The sequence below is a fragment of the Sciurus carolinensis genome, chromosome 2 (assembly GCF_902686445.1).
Source record: "Sciurus carolinensis chromosome 2, mSciCar1.2, whole genome shotgun sequence".
Classification (NCBI taxonomy): Eukaryota; Metazoa; Chordata; class Mammalia; order Rodentia; family Sciuridae; genus Sciurus; species Sciurus carolinensis.
This window is the reverse complement of record NC_062214.1, coordinates 121143658-121160563: the sequence shown is the minus strand read 5'-3', so window position 1 is coordinate 121160563 and position 16906 is coordinate 121143658. Positions and strand designations below refer to the sequence as shown.

Sequence of the window (16906 nt, the reverse complement as noted above, 5' to 3'; positions counted from 1 at the left end):
TGGTCAACCTTTCCAAAAAATTGTTAAAAAGGAGTGTTTTCAAATTCATTTTTGAGGCAAGCATTACAGTGATACCAAAGCCACTAAAAGAAAATAATATTACAGAATAATAATCCTGACGAAACTATATCTCTTAAAAACCAGCAAAATATTAGCAAACTGAATTTAACAGTACACTGAACTGATCATTCACCTGAACAAAGGGATTTATCCTAAGAAAGCACAGATAGTTCAACATCTGCAAACCTATAAAAGATTCAGCACAATAACAATATAGGAGAGAAATAACATAATCATATAAATACATGAAGAAAAAGCATTTAACAAAATTCAATATTCTTTCATGATAAAAACGCAAAAAGTAAGCCATATATCATAAGCTCTTAGCTTGATAGAAAGTGTAAAGTATTTCTGCTAAGACTAAGAAGCAAAAAGGATTCCCAGTCTTACCATTTCTATTCACATATAATAGTACTAAAGTCTGAGCAAGTGCAATTAGGCAAGAGAAAGAAATAAAACATACCAATAATGGGAAGAAATAAGCTAAATTGTCTCTACAGATGACATGAAATCACATATAATATCCTACAGAGTTTATTTGAAAAAAATGTCAGATCTTATAACTGAAATTAATAAAATTGCGGGATACAAAATCAATATATATTAGTGTTATTTCTATATACTAACCACATAAATTGGAAAGGAAGTCAGGAAACAACCTCAATTTTAATAGCTACAAAATAAAATGCTTAGGGAATAAATTTAACTAAGGAGCTAAAGATTGTGTTGAAAATACATATGAAGAGAAAGATATCTAGTATTCATACTTTTAAGCAATAATCTTACTAAAATGTCCACATTCTTGATAGAAACCTACAGATTAAATATAATCCACATCAAAATTCCAAAAAAATATTTTTTTTCAAAGAAATAGGTAAAAACTTCCTAAAATTTGTTTGGATCCAAAATGACCTTGAAGAACCACAACAATCTTAATCAAATTGACAAAGCAGGAGGTATCACATTACTGAATTTCAAAATCTGTGATGATCAAAAAAGCATGGTGCTGGCATAAAAACATACACATAGATCAGCAGAACCGAATAATGAGCACAAAAAGATTTCCATGCATTTTTGGTTATTTTATTTTCAACAAAGATACCTACAACAAACAATGGGGAAAGGACAGCCTTTGGAGAAAAGGAAAAAAATAACAAAGGAATGCATGAAAGAAAGAAAAAACCTATACTATTAAAATATTTTTAAAAACAGTGACTATTTTAATAACATGTAAAGTATATTTCATGTAAAGGAATATTACCGGAGACAAAGCAACTCAACTCACATGGGCATAGCAGTCAGTTACTCAGGATGACATATCAGATGTAATCATGTTTGTCTCTAATGATGGAGCTTCAAAGTATGTGGCGAACGTTTAGAACTACAAAGAGAAAGAGGCACACACAAAATTTTGTATTAAAAAAAAAAGAACTAAAATCACCCACTCGATAATTGATTTATGTAGATAAAGATTCATCTCTGATCAACCAATTTGATAAAAATCAATGTAGACATGCCAGTGTGACCAAAATGTCACAATACTCTTACTCTTTCAAGTGCACAGCTATTTGAAAATTATTTTTATGGTCAAATAAACCAAGTCTCAAGTAATTTTACAAAGTATTCAAATTGTACACAAATCCAGATAGCACTGTATTTGCAAAAATCTCTAAACTGGTAACCACACAAATGTCCTGCAACATATGAATGGGTAACAAAATTATGGTTTTTAAGTGCAAGAGCATTCGGCAATAAAAAAAAAAAAAAAGAATATTCTCTTGATACAAACAATACATGACAAATTTCCAAATTAGTATGATGGGTGAAAGAAGTCAGATTCAAAAGAGAAGACATTCTACTTGATTTCATTTACATAAAACTTCAGAATATGCAAAAATAGTAATAGGGTACAGGTAAGAGGTTTTCTGTGGAGGGAGGATGAGTGGAGGGGCTGCAAAGGGAGCTTTGGGGCTGAGGCCATGTCACCATTTAGAATGTGATGATCTTTTCCTGGTTGTACATGTGTCCACACCTACCAAACTAAATATGTTAAACATGAGCAGTTTATTATAGTGAATGTACTGTGATAAAGTAGTTATTACTAATAGGCTAAAATAAATGAATTTTAAACTCACATGAATGTCCTTTTTAAAACCTTAAGATATCCTAATAAGTTTACATCCAATTTGTAACAATCAATATCTCACATAATCACAGATTAAATTAAAAGATACCAGACATTTGACCAAGATTCCCTGGGAATCTACTGAGAAAATCCTGACATGTAAGAGGACACTGCATCATATCATGGTTTTCTGTTTGTTGTCACGTATTACACTCTCCAGCATATGATCTCCCTTGCAATTAGAAATAAAAGCTGAATTAAATATTATTATATAGGTAGAGTTAGAGATCAAGATTGCAGAAGATATCTCCTTAGTATTTATTGATTGACTGCATAGTTTTAAAGCTTCACTAATGTGTTTAGCATTGGACTGATTTACATGGGGTTTAACTTGCCTCCTGTTCTGACTTCAAGAGTATGCAACATTTCATTATCACTCTTAACCATGAAATCCCCAGGAGAAGTTCAAGATAATTATTTCCATCATTTTGTTTTGTTCAGAGCACCGAATAGATAAATTTCACCCAAGGGACAGCTTCAAGTGGTGAATATAGGTCATGCTGAGGAAGAGCACTTCCACAGTCTCCACCCAGCAATGAATGTCATCACAAGTACACCTCAGAAGAGAAGAAGAAAAGAGAATCTGATAGAAGCAAAAATTGGGGTTTAGTAAGTCATCTCATGTCTCTGATTTTGTGCTCTAATTCTTAAAACATTTCTATGCATTTCTTTAAAGATGCACACTATACCTTGAGTTGAAAATACCTTCTTTAGTTTCTGATATTTTCAGTAAACAAATTATGGGTTTTCTCCTAGTATTCTGTTCCTACTGATATTAACAGTGCACACACCATTAAAATGCACTACCTCACAGATGTTCAGATCTACCTAAGGAGATCACTGTTATCTGCTTGCTAATCAACATGAGCAGCTTCCTGCTACTCTTGCTCAAATGGTCCCTGCCTTTTCGAAGGGTAAAGATTTTGTTTGTTTGTTTAATATTAGAGAGTGCATAGTAGGTAAGATAACATTTAGCTGAGAGAGAAAAGTAAAACGGATTGTAAACCTAATCAGAAATGATATAAAACTGAAGTCATAGGATTAAAAGTCATAACCTTAGAACAAAGGACAGCATTATGAGCCACTGGAGTAGTTCTGTGTACCTCATGAGCATATATTTCAGGCAACCTACTAAATTTTCTAAGTCCTAATATATTCTTGTAAAAATACAAATATTGAGAATATCACAGAGTTTACAGTTTTCATAGTTAAAAAACTTTATGGACCAATTAAAAAAAAACTTTATTACATCTAATGAGAAACAAATACTTTGTTGTTGCATTTTTTTTCTGTTGCTATATTTGAACACTCCCCAAAGAATAACTCAAACTGTCTCCTTTCCCAATGTTCAATTTTATTAACCCCAGAGCTGTTAGTCCCTTTCATAAATATTGTTTCTAAATTAAAGACAAGAATTCCAAAGATGCTTTAATAGAATGTCCAATTGCCTTTAGCTTCTCTAAAATATTAAAAGCCCCTTCTGGACCAAAAAAAAAAAAGTGAAAGGTGAAGCAGTTATTATGCTCCTGGAAAGTCAGCAGCATGTCTAATACACCCATCACATTTGTATACCTTACACTTACTGAATAAAAGAATGTGAGATTAGAGGAAATAACAGGAGTATGTCTTTTCAAGAAAGGTGACGGTATATATTTTACTAACAGAGTTCAGCAGAGCTATAAAAGTGTTGCCCATATCTCTGGAAACAGAATGGTTTCGACATCCACTATCAAGGAAAGTTAAAGGAAATAACTAATATTTATTAACATAGTGAGTACTTGAGATTGTTTTCTGTACATATTTCCTTTAACTTTATGAAACATATTAGGTTGACTGTGATCATTTTATGGGTAAGAAAATGGAAACAGAAGTAGGTTTGCTACAGGCTGTAAGGTCAACAAGTAAGGGACAGAGATTTCAGTAGTATCTATCATAAAAATCTAAGGTTATTCTATTAAATCTACCAAATATTAGTTAATATTAATATAGTAATATAATTTGTCCACCAATATTTTGGATATAACAATTAGAAAGCTAATTTTCTTTAAAATATTTTTTTAAAAAAATATGGTCAGCCTTTAGCAAATTATTCTCTCAAACACATTTGAAATTATACTTTTTCCATTAATTATCACATAAGTGACTTACTACAACAGGGATAGAATTAGTTTTGAAAATGTATACTGGAAAATTTATTGTTGACAAGAAATTAAGTTTGATAAAGAGATCAGATTGTTCAAGTATTTCAGGAGGCATAAATGTATTTGGTGAAAATATCAGTTGGTTGTCTTTAGAATTTGAGTGAATATTACTGAAAATGTTTGTTTAAAAGTCATGAAACTAGTATGCTACATCTCCTTTTCCCTGGCAAACGTTGTGTTCCTATTTCCTTTAGGTGAATGGCCTTTCTTCCTTCTATGTGCTCTTCTTCCATCTTCCTCTGTTCATTCTTCTTTCTATCCTTGTTCTTCTAAGTCCTCTGTAAACAGGGAAGGGATAATAACTCTCATGAAAAGGTAATGGTTTCTATTATTCATGCTGTCCTCAGCCCCATCCTGGAGATTTCCAGGGATAAAAGAAGATAAGACACACAAATTAAATAATAATAAAGAGATGAAAGAAGGGGAAAAGAAAAGAGGTGATTATTTTTCCACTATTCAGCTTGAAAACAGTTTTCATTTTACTCAGACATCAATGTAAGAAATATTTAGTGATGAATTTTGGTATTCACTGGTATGACTTCACATTCACTCAGCTCTACCAAAAATGTACTTAACTTACATATGTATGTAATTTACCCCTAACTTACAAATAAAATATAGATGATAGATGATAGACAGCCAGCCAGATACATGATATTTTTAACTTTCATGTTCAGAAGACTAATATTTCAAAGTGTAGGAATTTCATAGAATTCATTGACATAATTGAAGACAAAGGTTTTCTACTGATAACCTTAAGTTATATGGAACTTGCAGAGTCCATCAAGCTAGAACCCAAGTCTGAAATGCCTTCACTTTGGTTAAAACATTTCTGCATCTATAGTAATATTTTTCTAATCCATTCAGCTCACTAAACTCTATTAAAAATTTTATTAATGATAAATTATGCACCTGGGTTTGCATCCAGATCATCATGCCAGGGTGTTGATTACTCGGCCTTGGAGGTATTTACTACTAGAGTTTCCCGTCGACCCAACATTTATTTTTGAGGGAACAACTAAAAATTTAATTTTATGATGCCACAGTAGAGGTTCCATTGAGGCTTAAAATAGTTGTTACACAGATTACAAGAAAGGGTAAGATTCTATCATATAATTTCTAATGAATTTCAAAGTCAGTTTCCCATCACTTTCCCAAGTATATGACTTAATTTTTGTTATATAGTATTGCTGGTGCCACACTCAGAATTTTTTTCTCTGTACTGGGGGATGGACCTATTTTTCAGGTAATTACCATCATTTTTTAATCCTTTCATAATGCTGTTCTGCTTTCTTTACTGGCTTCTTGGGAGAGTGCTTGCCCAGTAAATCATTTGCATGACAATCCTTCTTCTTGTCCTAGAAAGTTATAATTAGCTTCTCTTTAGAGCATAATGCAATTCCTATTTAACCAAGATTTCGCCTTGCAATTATACTTTCTAATTTCAGATGTGATACATTTCCATGTGCATATAAAATTCTAAAAGTTAAATACCCTTCCTCATTCTACTATTTAATAATCAATCCTCCTCTCTAGGTTATTTCAGAGGGCACACTGAATGAAATGGATGGAGGAAATCAGTCCACAGTGTCAGAATTTGTGCTTCTGGGACTTGGCCACTCATGGAGTATGCAGGTCTTACTCTTCATGATATTTTTGATACTTTACCTGATCATTGTATCTGGAAATATTGTCATTGTAACCTTAATCATCACTGACCCTCATCTCCATTCCCCCATGTACTTCTTTCTGGCCAACCTGTCCTTTGTTGATATGTGGCTTTCCACAGTCACCACGCCTAAAATGATCTCAGACTTTCTCAGGGAGAACAAGATCATTTCCTTTGCAGGTTGCATGTGCCAGATCTTCTTTGCCCATTTCATTGCAGCAAATGAGATGGTGCTTCTGGTGGTCATGGCCTATGACCGCTATGTGGCCATCTGTAAACCACTCCACTACTCCTCCATTATGAGCCTGCAAAGGTGCACTGGGCTGGTGGTTTCTTCCTGGACTATAGGCTTTGTGCACGCCATGAGTCACCTATTTGTGATTGCACAGCTGCCTTTCTGTGGCCTCAGGGAAATAGATAGCTTGTTCTGTGATATGCCTCTGGTAATCAAGTTGGCCTGCATGGATTCCAAAAATTTAGACATGTTAATGAATGTTGAATGTGGGGTTGTGGGCATAACCTGCTTTATCCTCTTGCTGATATCCTACATGTATATTCTTCTCAGTGTTCTCCAGAGCTCTAGAACTGGTGCATCTAAGGCCCTGTCCACCTGCAGTGCCCATGTCACAGTGGTAGTGATCTTTTTTGTGCCCTGCATCTTCATTTATGTGTGTCCACTCAACATTACTTGGTTGGACAAATTTCTTGCTGTATTTTACTCTGTTTATACACCTCTCCTCAATCCAGCCATTTATACAATGAGAAATAAAGAGATGAAAATTGCTATGAAGAGACTCGGGCGCTATTACATGAGTTCCCAGGGAAAGACTTAATGCCCCAAAACTCACTGCATATACTTCACATTGAAAATCCTATAAAATAGGTTTTAATTCAGGGATTTTTTTTTTTTTTGTCTACAATTTATTCTAGTCTCCAGATGCAATTATAAATTCAACATAATTCAAGGAATTAAATGTTTACTGATCCAACAGAAATACTGTGACTTATTTCCCTAAAATCGATATATGAAAGATCCTTCTTTGGGGGGAAATTATTGTACCAATCTTCCTATGTCACTAATAATATGAAGAAGACCCTAAAACTGGTTCAACTAACTCACATGTCCATCCCAATCAGTAACATTTCAACCTTCCTTTGAGTATTATCATAATGCCACTTTTAAAAATTTATTCTTTGCCTCAACACCTCACCTCAAATATTCCTCTTAACACTTTGTCAAATGGCAACTTCATTCTTACTTTTTCCTTATCCTAGCTTTCCAGCAAAATGCTCATGGGGGAAAAAAAACCAGAAAAAATGAAGAAAGGTTAAAATAAAAGTTATCAACTTCATAGGGAATAACTGGTTTAGGTTTCATTAATTTAATTAAAATAAAATAATAAAATAAATTAATATATAAATAAAACCAAATGCTATCTTTTCAAGTTATCTCTGTCCCAAGGACTAAAACATATTTTTTAAATTACTATTTACCGTTTGTGTAAAGTTCTGGAATATAATCTCAGGAAAGTGAGCTCAGCATATTAATTACTTCAAATACAATATAAAACACAGTGGCTAACACATAACAGACAACAAACATATTTCAAAAAAAATCAGTGCAGTCCTGTTGTTCCATTCAACTACTTATATCATTTATTTCTCAAGAATATTGAAATATACATTTCAGCATTTTAAATATTTTTAAAAGTGTCAAGTATATACATAATTATTTTATTTCTCCCAGGATTATACATTAAATGGGTTGAAATTGTCATAAAACAACAAAAGTTCTAAAACAGAAAGATGGAGAATAAACAGGTCATTTTTCTCTTTTAAAAAAACCAAACTATAACTAAATGATATAATTAATGCATTTGTCATGCTTGACTGCCTATTCTGTTTGAACATCTTATATATATTATTCTTTTAAATGCTTTGCTTATTGTCTCCAAATTGTGAATAACTGAAGAAGACTTAGATCAGATATGTAATAAAATTCTTTATGAAAATACAGGTTTAAAGAAGGCTTCAGAAGATGACTTGATTCTAAGACTCTTCATTTATTATATGACATTGCACAGCATGATAAAACTTATTTTTTATCAAAATTATAAAAGTAACCCATGCAAATAATAAAATCCCAAGAAGTCCCTATTGAGTAAACAAAATAAAAAGATAATTGTTGGAAATGTTATATTCATAATATTTGTTTTTAATTTTAATATTAATTTTGTTTGATTATACAGTGTAGGTTCTGAACAATTTGGCTCATACTCTCTGAATTGTAACCTGAGCATATGCCAATGCACACACAACATTAAAGGGCTACAAGTCATGTATTTGACTTTCTAGCTTACTTATAACCTCAATTCTTCCACATGAGTATACGTATTTAATCACTTAGTTGGAATTATTGTATGTTTTAAATAACTTTGTTCCTACCTAGAATGCTAGGTATCTTCATATCTATATATGCCTTAGGTAGACTTGATAGATGAGTACATTTTATAAATTTCATGAATCTTAAAGGGCATAAGAATAAAAAACACAGCTTCTGTTATACTTTAATCTGACTTGGCAGAACAATATCCAAGTAGTTCATATATTAAACTGAAATATTTTAATCACTTTCTGTTATGCTATTCAAACTTATTATTTGTAAATTAATCAGAAAGATAAGTTCTCCATGATCTCTGCTCATCTATTCTTCAGAGAAGTTGGTACACATATATTTTATTAAGGTATTAAAATGACATTGATTTAAATGAAAATAAACTGCATCTTTAGGAAGTCTGTCCCTTTTTTTGTCTGTGTAAGAAGGATGATTTGACCTTTATTTTGTGAACAAAAGTTTGGTTTTCTGTCTTTTCAGCACTGTATCAGCACATACATGTGGTACCACCTAAGAAAACAGTAACTGTGTTTCATAATCTACCTGCACCATTAAAGAACACTCATGTGTCTTGTTGACTCAAAATGAAAGTTATTCAGGATGTTCTTGCACGTGCTAGATTATCAAATGTTGCTCTCAACTTTCTGCCCCCAAAAATCTCAATATAAAGTAATTATGCTCATGACTTCAAAAATAAGTTTACACAGAGCAAAGCACTTTCCTAGTATGTATGAGGCACAAGATTCTATCCCCAGTACCCCACCCCAAGAGCTTACATGTTAAGGAAAGATACTTATTTTTACCTTCAGTTAAGTAGATTTTGAAATGTCATCTGTAATAATAAATGGCATCATATATTACTGTTTTCTAGGGAATTAATTTAGCAACATTCAAGTCCCATTGTAGCATTACTAATTTCACTAATAAATCATGATTCTCTGCACTTCCTTCAGCATGTTCATTCACAACTTTTTATGAATTTCCCTCTGTAATATATTTCTTTGTATATGACATGAACGTTAGCAATTATAGAGAGTTTTGTTTCATATTTTTAATAAGTTTAATGGTAGCCTTAGTGAAATACTGACAACAAAAGAACACCAATACATATTAATGGTAGCATATTTTCTCCACTTTTGTATATCATTTGTTCATAATCAAGATGCTAATTTAAAAGAAGACTGAAATCTTACAAAACATTCCCAGTAGTGGTAGCAATGTGTGAACAGAGACAAAACAAAATAGGAAAATAGTTGTCTATATTCAATCAATGGAGACAAGTGAGCCAAATAACAATAATTAGTGCGTTTTATTTCACTTCAAAGATGACAAAAGTTAATAAATAAGCTTTCAGGATAAGTATGTTTATTATGGTCTGATTACCTCAGAACAAGTCTGATAAATTCCTCATTCTTCAAGGATTACTTCCTCATGCTCCATTGAGGGAAAACAAAATATATCTCCCAAGTCAGAAGAGCAAATCAGGAGCGGGGCCAAGATGGCGGACTAGAGGGCGGCTGCATTTCGCGCTGCTCCAGGACGCAGGATTCAGAAGAGGAGATAGTGAGAGACTTGGGACCAACTCAAAGCTGCCGGGTGAGTCTCTCCTGTTGGGGAGGCGTCCCGGATGGGGCGGTAGCCCCGGAACGCAGGGAATTTGTGAAGTGGAGTTGCTCGGCGAGACGCCCCTCCCCCCACTGGAGCGGTAAACACGGACAACTGGGATCATCGTAGAGGAGGCGGCTCAGCATAGCGCTTGGACTCGAGCAGCCGCTGGGGCTCCGGGCGGCTGCCTGGGGAGGAGCTGTGTGGTGAGCTGTTTGGACCCAGAGTGACCGCTTCCGAACACCGGGGGGTTGCCCGGAGGAGGAGGAGAGGCCCGGCGGGTCGCTTGGGTCTAGGAGTGACTGCATCAGAGCCACGGGCGGTTGCCAGAGGAGGAGCTGCGTGGTGAGCTGTTTGAACTCAGAGTGGGCGCTCCTGAGCACCGGGGGACTGCCTGGAGGAAGAGGAGGAGCACGGCGGGACGCTTGGTCTGGGAATGACTGCATCAGAACCACAGGCGGTTGCCAGAGGAGGAGTTGCGTGGTGAACTGTTTGAACTGAGAGTGGGCGCTCCTGAGTGCCGGGAGGTTGCCCGGAGGAAGAGGAGGAGCGTGGCTTGTTGTTTGACCTGGGAGTGGCTGCATCAGAGCTGTGGGCGGTTGCCGAAGGAGGAGCTGTGTGACGAGCTGTTTGAACTCGGAGCAGCTGCTCCAGAACACTGGTGGCCTGCCTGGAGGAGGAGAGCGGTGGGACGCTTAGTCTGGGAGTGACTGCATCAGAACCACAGGCGGTTGCCAGAGGAGGAGGCGAGTGGTGAGTTGATTGGACTAAAAGCAACCGCTCCGGAACACCGGTGGCCTGCCTGGAGAAGGAGCGTGGTGAGTCACCTGGTCTCGGAGCCACCGCTCCTGAACACCCGGGCGGCTACCCCAAGGAGGAGGAGGAGGAACAGGGCGGGTCACTTGGACTTGGAGTGACTGCCTAGGGCTACGGGTGGTTGGTGGGAGGAGGAGACCCAAAGTGAGTTGTTTGGATTCCTAGTGACTGCATCGGAAACCGGGCGGCTGTCCGGAGGAGGAGGTGTGTGGCGGGTCTCTGTGTCTCCAAGCTATTGTACGGGGCTCCAGGTGGTGGCTCAGGGGAGGGGCTCCATAGCCAGGTGATTGGTGCAGAGCAGGGTCCCAGGAGCTAGGTGGCTTCTTGCTGGAAGAGCCGCACAGAGACACGCCTAGGGGCGGAGCGAAGTTTCCAGGGCGGCAGGCAGACTCTCTGGGAGAGGCAGCCTAAGGAGACTCGCCCGCGAAGGGTGAGGCTCCCAGGCCCAGGACGTAGGTCCGGGCCCCTGGGATCGTTGCAGAAGAAGACAGCCCAGCCCAGGGGGTAGTTGTAGATTGAGGGGAACTTCTAGGAGGGCAACTGACTAGCGAGACGTCCCCACCGAGTGACTCTTCCCGGCCAGGGGAGGTTTTCCCACAGGGACAGTAAAGTCAGAGACATAGGCACAAACAGGCCTTGCCTCAGCCCGCAGCCTACTTCCCCGTTGGATGACCATTGGTCAACAAGTGGAGACACCTCTGCCCACTAGCAGGGAATATACGCCACCTGAGGGTCACCACCCTAGAGAGGCAGCTTCTTCGTGGAGCTCTGCATTATCAACCTCCTCCAAGACTTCAGGCTACTGAAGGATAAGAGGGGATATACTAACAATCTTCAGGGACATTATAAGTTGATAGAGGAAATCTGCAATATCTTAATGACCCACTGATCCCTGAACAATATGAGAAAACAAGGGAAGAAAATGCCCCAAACAAATCTAGATGTTACATCAATAAAATCCAACGACAGCATGGCAGAAGAAATGACAGAAAGGGAGTTCAGAATGTACATAATTAAAATGATTAGGGAAGCAAATGATGAGATGAAAGAGCAAATGCAGGCATTGAATGATCGCACCAATCGACAGTTAACAGAGCAAATTCAGGAAGCAAAAGATCATTTCAATAAAGAGTTAGAGATATTGAAAAAAAACCAAACAGAAATCCTTGAAATGAAGGAAACAATAAACCAAATTAAGAACTCCATAGAAAGCACAACCAATAGGATAGAACAGCTGGAAGACAGAACTTCAGATATTGAAGACAAAATATTTAACCTTGAAAACAAAGTTGAACAAACAGAGAAGATGGTGAGAAATCATGAACAGAATCTCCAAGAACTATGGGATATCATGAAAAGGCCAAATTTGAGAATTATTGGGATTGAGGAAGGCTTAGAGAAACAAACCAAGGGAATGAACAATCTATTTGAAGAAATAATATCAGAAAATTTCCCAAATCTGAAGAATGAAATGGAAAATCAAGTCCAAGAGGCTTATAGGACTCCAAATACACAAAATTACAACAGACCCACACCAAGGCACATTATAATGAAAATACCTAACATACAAAATAAAGACAGAATTTTAAAGGCTGTGAGAGAAAAGAACCAAATTACATTCAGGGGGAAACCAATACGGATATCAGCAGATTTTTCAATCCAGACACTAAAAGCTAGAAGGGCCTGGAACAACATTTTTCAAGCTCTGAAAGAAAATGGATGCCAACCAAGAATCTTATACCCAGCAAAACTTACCTTCAAATTTGACGATGAAATAAGATCATTCCATGATAAACAAAAGCTAAAAGAATTTACAAAAAGAAAGCCAGCATTACAGAACATTCTCAGCAAAATATTCCATGAGGAAGAGATAAAAAACAAAGAAGCAAATCAGCAAAGGGAGGAATTATCCTAAAGGAACTGTCAAATAAAGGAGGAACCAAGATGTGTCAAAAATTTTAAATATGAACCAAATGACTGGGAATACAAATCATATCTCAATAATAACCCTGAATGTTAATGGCCTGAATTCATCAATCAAAAGACATAGACTGGCAGATTGGATTAAAAAGAAAGATCCAACAATATGTTGCCTGCAAGAGACTCACCTCATAGAAAGAGATACCCATAGACTAAAGGTGAAAGGATGGGGAAAAACATACCATGCACATGGACTCAGCAAAAAAGCTGGAGTATCCATCCTCATTTCAGATAAAGTGGACTTCAAGCCAATGTTAGTTAGAAGGGATAAAGAAGGACATTTCATACTGCTTAAGGGAAGCATAAATCAGCAAGATATAACAATCATAAACATCTATGCCCCAAACAGTGGCTCATCCATGTATGTTAAACAAATCCTTCTCAATTTTAGAAACCAAATAGACCATAACACAATAATACTAGGTGATTTTAACACGCCTCTTTCACCACTGGACAGATCTTCCAAACAAAAATTGAACAAAGAAACCATAGATCTCAATAACACAATCAATAATTTAGACTTAACAGACATTTATAGAATATACCATCCAACCAAGAGCGAATACACTTTCTTCTCAGCAGCACATGGATCCTTCTCTAAAATAGACCATATATTATGCCACAAAGCTAATGTCAGCAAATACAAGAAGATAGAGACACTACCTTGTATTCTATCAGATCATAATGGATTGAAGTTACAAATTAATGACAGAGTAAAAAACAGAAACTACTCCAACACCTGGAGATTAAACAATATGCTACTATATGATGAATGGATAACAGAAGATATTAGGAAGGAAATTAAAAAATTCTTAGAGGTAAACGAGAACAAAGAAACAACATATCAAAATCTCTGGGACACTATGAAAGCGGTACTTAGAGGAAGATTTATTTCATGGAGCGCATTTAATAAAAGAAGTAAAACTCAAAAAATAAATGACCTAACACTACAGCTCAAAGCCCTAGAAAAAGAAGAACAGACCAACCCCAAAAGTAGTAGAAGACAGGAAATAGTTAAACTGAGAGCTGAAATCAACGAAATTGAAACGAAAGAAACAATACAAAAAATTGACAAAATAAATAGTTGGTTCTTCGAAAAAATAAACAAAATTGATAAACCTTTAGCCACACTAACAAAGAGAAGACGAGAGAAAACCCAAATCACTAAAATTCGGAATGAACAAGGAAATATCACAACAGACACGACCGAAATACAAAACATAATTAGAAGCTATTTTGAAAATCTATACTCCAACAAAATAGAAAATTTCGAAGACATCAACAGGTTTCTAGAGACATATGAATTGCCTAAACTGAACGAGGAGGACATACACAATTTAAATAGACCAATTTCAAGTAATGAAATAGAAGAAGTCATCAAAAGCCTTCCAACAAAGAAAAGTCCAGGACCAGATGGGTTCTCAGCCGAGTTCTACAAAACTTTTAAAGAAGAACTCATTCCAATACTTCTCAAAGTATTCCAGAAAATAGAAGAGGAGGGAACTCTCCCAAACTCATTCTATGAAGCCAATATTACCCTGATTCCTAAACCAGACAGAGACACATCGAGGAAAGAAAATTTCAGACCAATATCCTTAATGAACATCGACGCAAAAATTCTCAACAAAATTTTAGCAAATCGCATACAAAAACATATTAAAAAGATAGTGCACCATGATCAAGTGGGTTTCATCCCAGGGATGCAAGGTTGGTTCAACATCAGGAAATCAATAAATGTCATTCACCATATCAATAGACTTAAAGTCAAGAATCACATGATTATTTCGATAGATGCAGAAAAAGCATTTGATAAAATACAGCACCCCTTCATGCTCAAAACACTAGAAAAAATAGGGATAGTGGGAACATTCCTTAACATTGTAAAGGCCATCTATGCTAAACCCATGGCTAATATCATTCTTAATGGTGAAAAACTGAAAGCATTCCCTCTAAAAACTGGAACAAGGCAGGGATGCCCTCTTTCACCACTTCTATTCAATATCGTCCTTGAAACTCTAGCCAGAGCAATTAGACAGACCAAAGAAATTAAAGGGATACGAATAGGAAAAGAAGAACTCAAACTATCCCTATTTGCTGATGATATGATTGTATACTTAGAGGAACCAGGAAATTCCACCAGAAAACTTTTAGATCTCATAAGTGAATTCAGTAAAGTAGCGGGATATAAGATCAATGCACATAAATCGAAGGCATTTTTATATATAAGCGATGAATCTTCAGAAAGAGAAATTAGGAAAACTACCCAATTCACAATAGCTTCGAAAAAAATAAAGTATTTGGGAATCAATCTCACAAAAGAGGTGAAAGACCTCTACAATGAGAACTACAGAACACTAAAGAAAGAAATTCAAGAAAACCTTAGAAGATGGAAAGATCTCCCATGTTCTTGGATAGGAAGAATTAATATTGTCAAAATGGCCATACTACCAAAAGTGCTATACAGATTCAATGCAATTCCAATTAAAATCCCAATGATGTACCTTACAGAAATAGAGCAAGCAATTATGAAATTCATCTGGAAGAATAAAAAACCCAGAATAGCTAAAGCAATCCTTGGCAGAAAGAGCGAAGCAGGGGGTATTGCAATACCAGATCTTCAACTCTACTACAAAGCAATAGTAACAAAAACGGCATGGTATTGGTACCAAAATAGAAAGGTGGATCAATGGTACAGAATAGAGGACACGGACACTAACCCAAATAAATACAATTTTCTCATACTAGATAAAGGGGCCAAAAATATGCAATGGAGAAAAGATAGCCTCTTCAACAAATGGTGCTGGGAGAATTGGAAATCCATATGCAACAGAATGAAACTAAACCCATATCTCTCACCATGCACAAAACTAAACTCAAAATGGATTAAGGATCTCGGAATCAGACCAGAGACCTTGCATCTTATAGAAGAAAAAGTAGGTCCAGAGCTTCAACATGTCGGCTTAGGACCAGACTTCCTCAACAGGACTCCCATAGCACAAGAAATAAAAGCAAGAATTAATAACTGGGATAGATTCAAACTAAAAAGCTTTCTCTCAGCAAAGGAAACTATCAGCAATGCAAAGAAAGAGCCTACAGAGTGGGAGAAAATCTTTGCCAATCATACTTCAGATAGAGCGCTAATCTCCAGAATCTATAAAGAACTCAAAAAACTCTACACCAAGAATGTAAATAATCCAATTGACAAATGGGCTAAGGAAATGAATAGACACTTCACAGAAGAAGATCTACAAGCAATCAACAAACATATGGAAAAATGTTCAACATCTCTGGTAATAAGAGAAATGCAAATCAAAACCACCCTAAGATTCCATCTCACCCCAATTAGAATGGCAATTATCAAGAATACAAGCAACAATAGGTGTTGGCGAGGATGTGGGGAGAAAGGTACACTCTTACATTGCTGGTGGGGCTGCAAATTAGTGCAGCCACTCTGGAAAGCAGTGTGGAGATTCCTTAGAAAACTTGGAATGGAACCACCATTTGACCCAGCTATCCCACTCCTTGGCCTATACCCAAAGGACTTAAAATCAGCATATTACAGAGATACAGCCACATCAATGTTCATAGCTGCTCAGTTCACAATAGCCAGATTGTGGAACCAACCTAGATGTCCTTCAATTGATGAATGGATAAAGAAAATGTGGTATATATATACAATGGAATATTACTCAGCCATAAAGAATGATAAAATTATGGCATTTGCAGGCAAATGGATGAAACTGGAGAATATCATGCTAAGTGAGATAAGCCAATCTCAAAAAACCAAAGGAAGAATGATATCGCTAATAAGTGGATGATGACACATAATGGGGGTGGGAAGGGTTAGTGTTGGGGTTGGAGTAGGGTTTAGGGAGGGGGGCAGGAATGGAGGAAGGAAGGACTGTATAGATGGAGGGGAAGGGTGGGAGGGGAGGGGGGGAAGGGAAAAAATGGCAGAATGAATCAAACAACATTACCCTATGTAAATTTATGAT

General features: G+C 36.5%; 1 protein-coding gene across 1 annotated transcript; it reads left to right on the top strand.

Annotated features, from left to right (window-relative positions):
- The first annotated feature begins 6006 nt into the window (after window positions 1-6006).
- On the top strand, window positions 6007-6948 carry LOC124977542 (olfactory receptor 4K3-like). The gene has a single exon (XM_047541155.1). It carries the CDS (start codon window positions 6010-6012, stop codon window positions 6946-6948), a length of 939 nt encoding a protein of 312 aa, XP_047397111.1. The 5' UTR covers window positions 6007-6009.
- The last annotated feature ends 9958 nt before the right edge of the window (window positions 6949-16906 follow it).

What these genes read in the sequence shown, in the direction of transcription:
- LOC124977542 (XM_047541155.1), top strand. Translation starts at nt 6,010, where the DNA reads ATGGATGGAGGAAATCAGTCCACAGTGTCAGAATTTGTGCTTCTGGGA.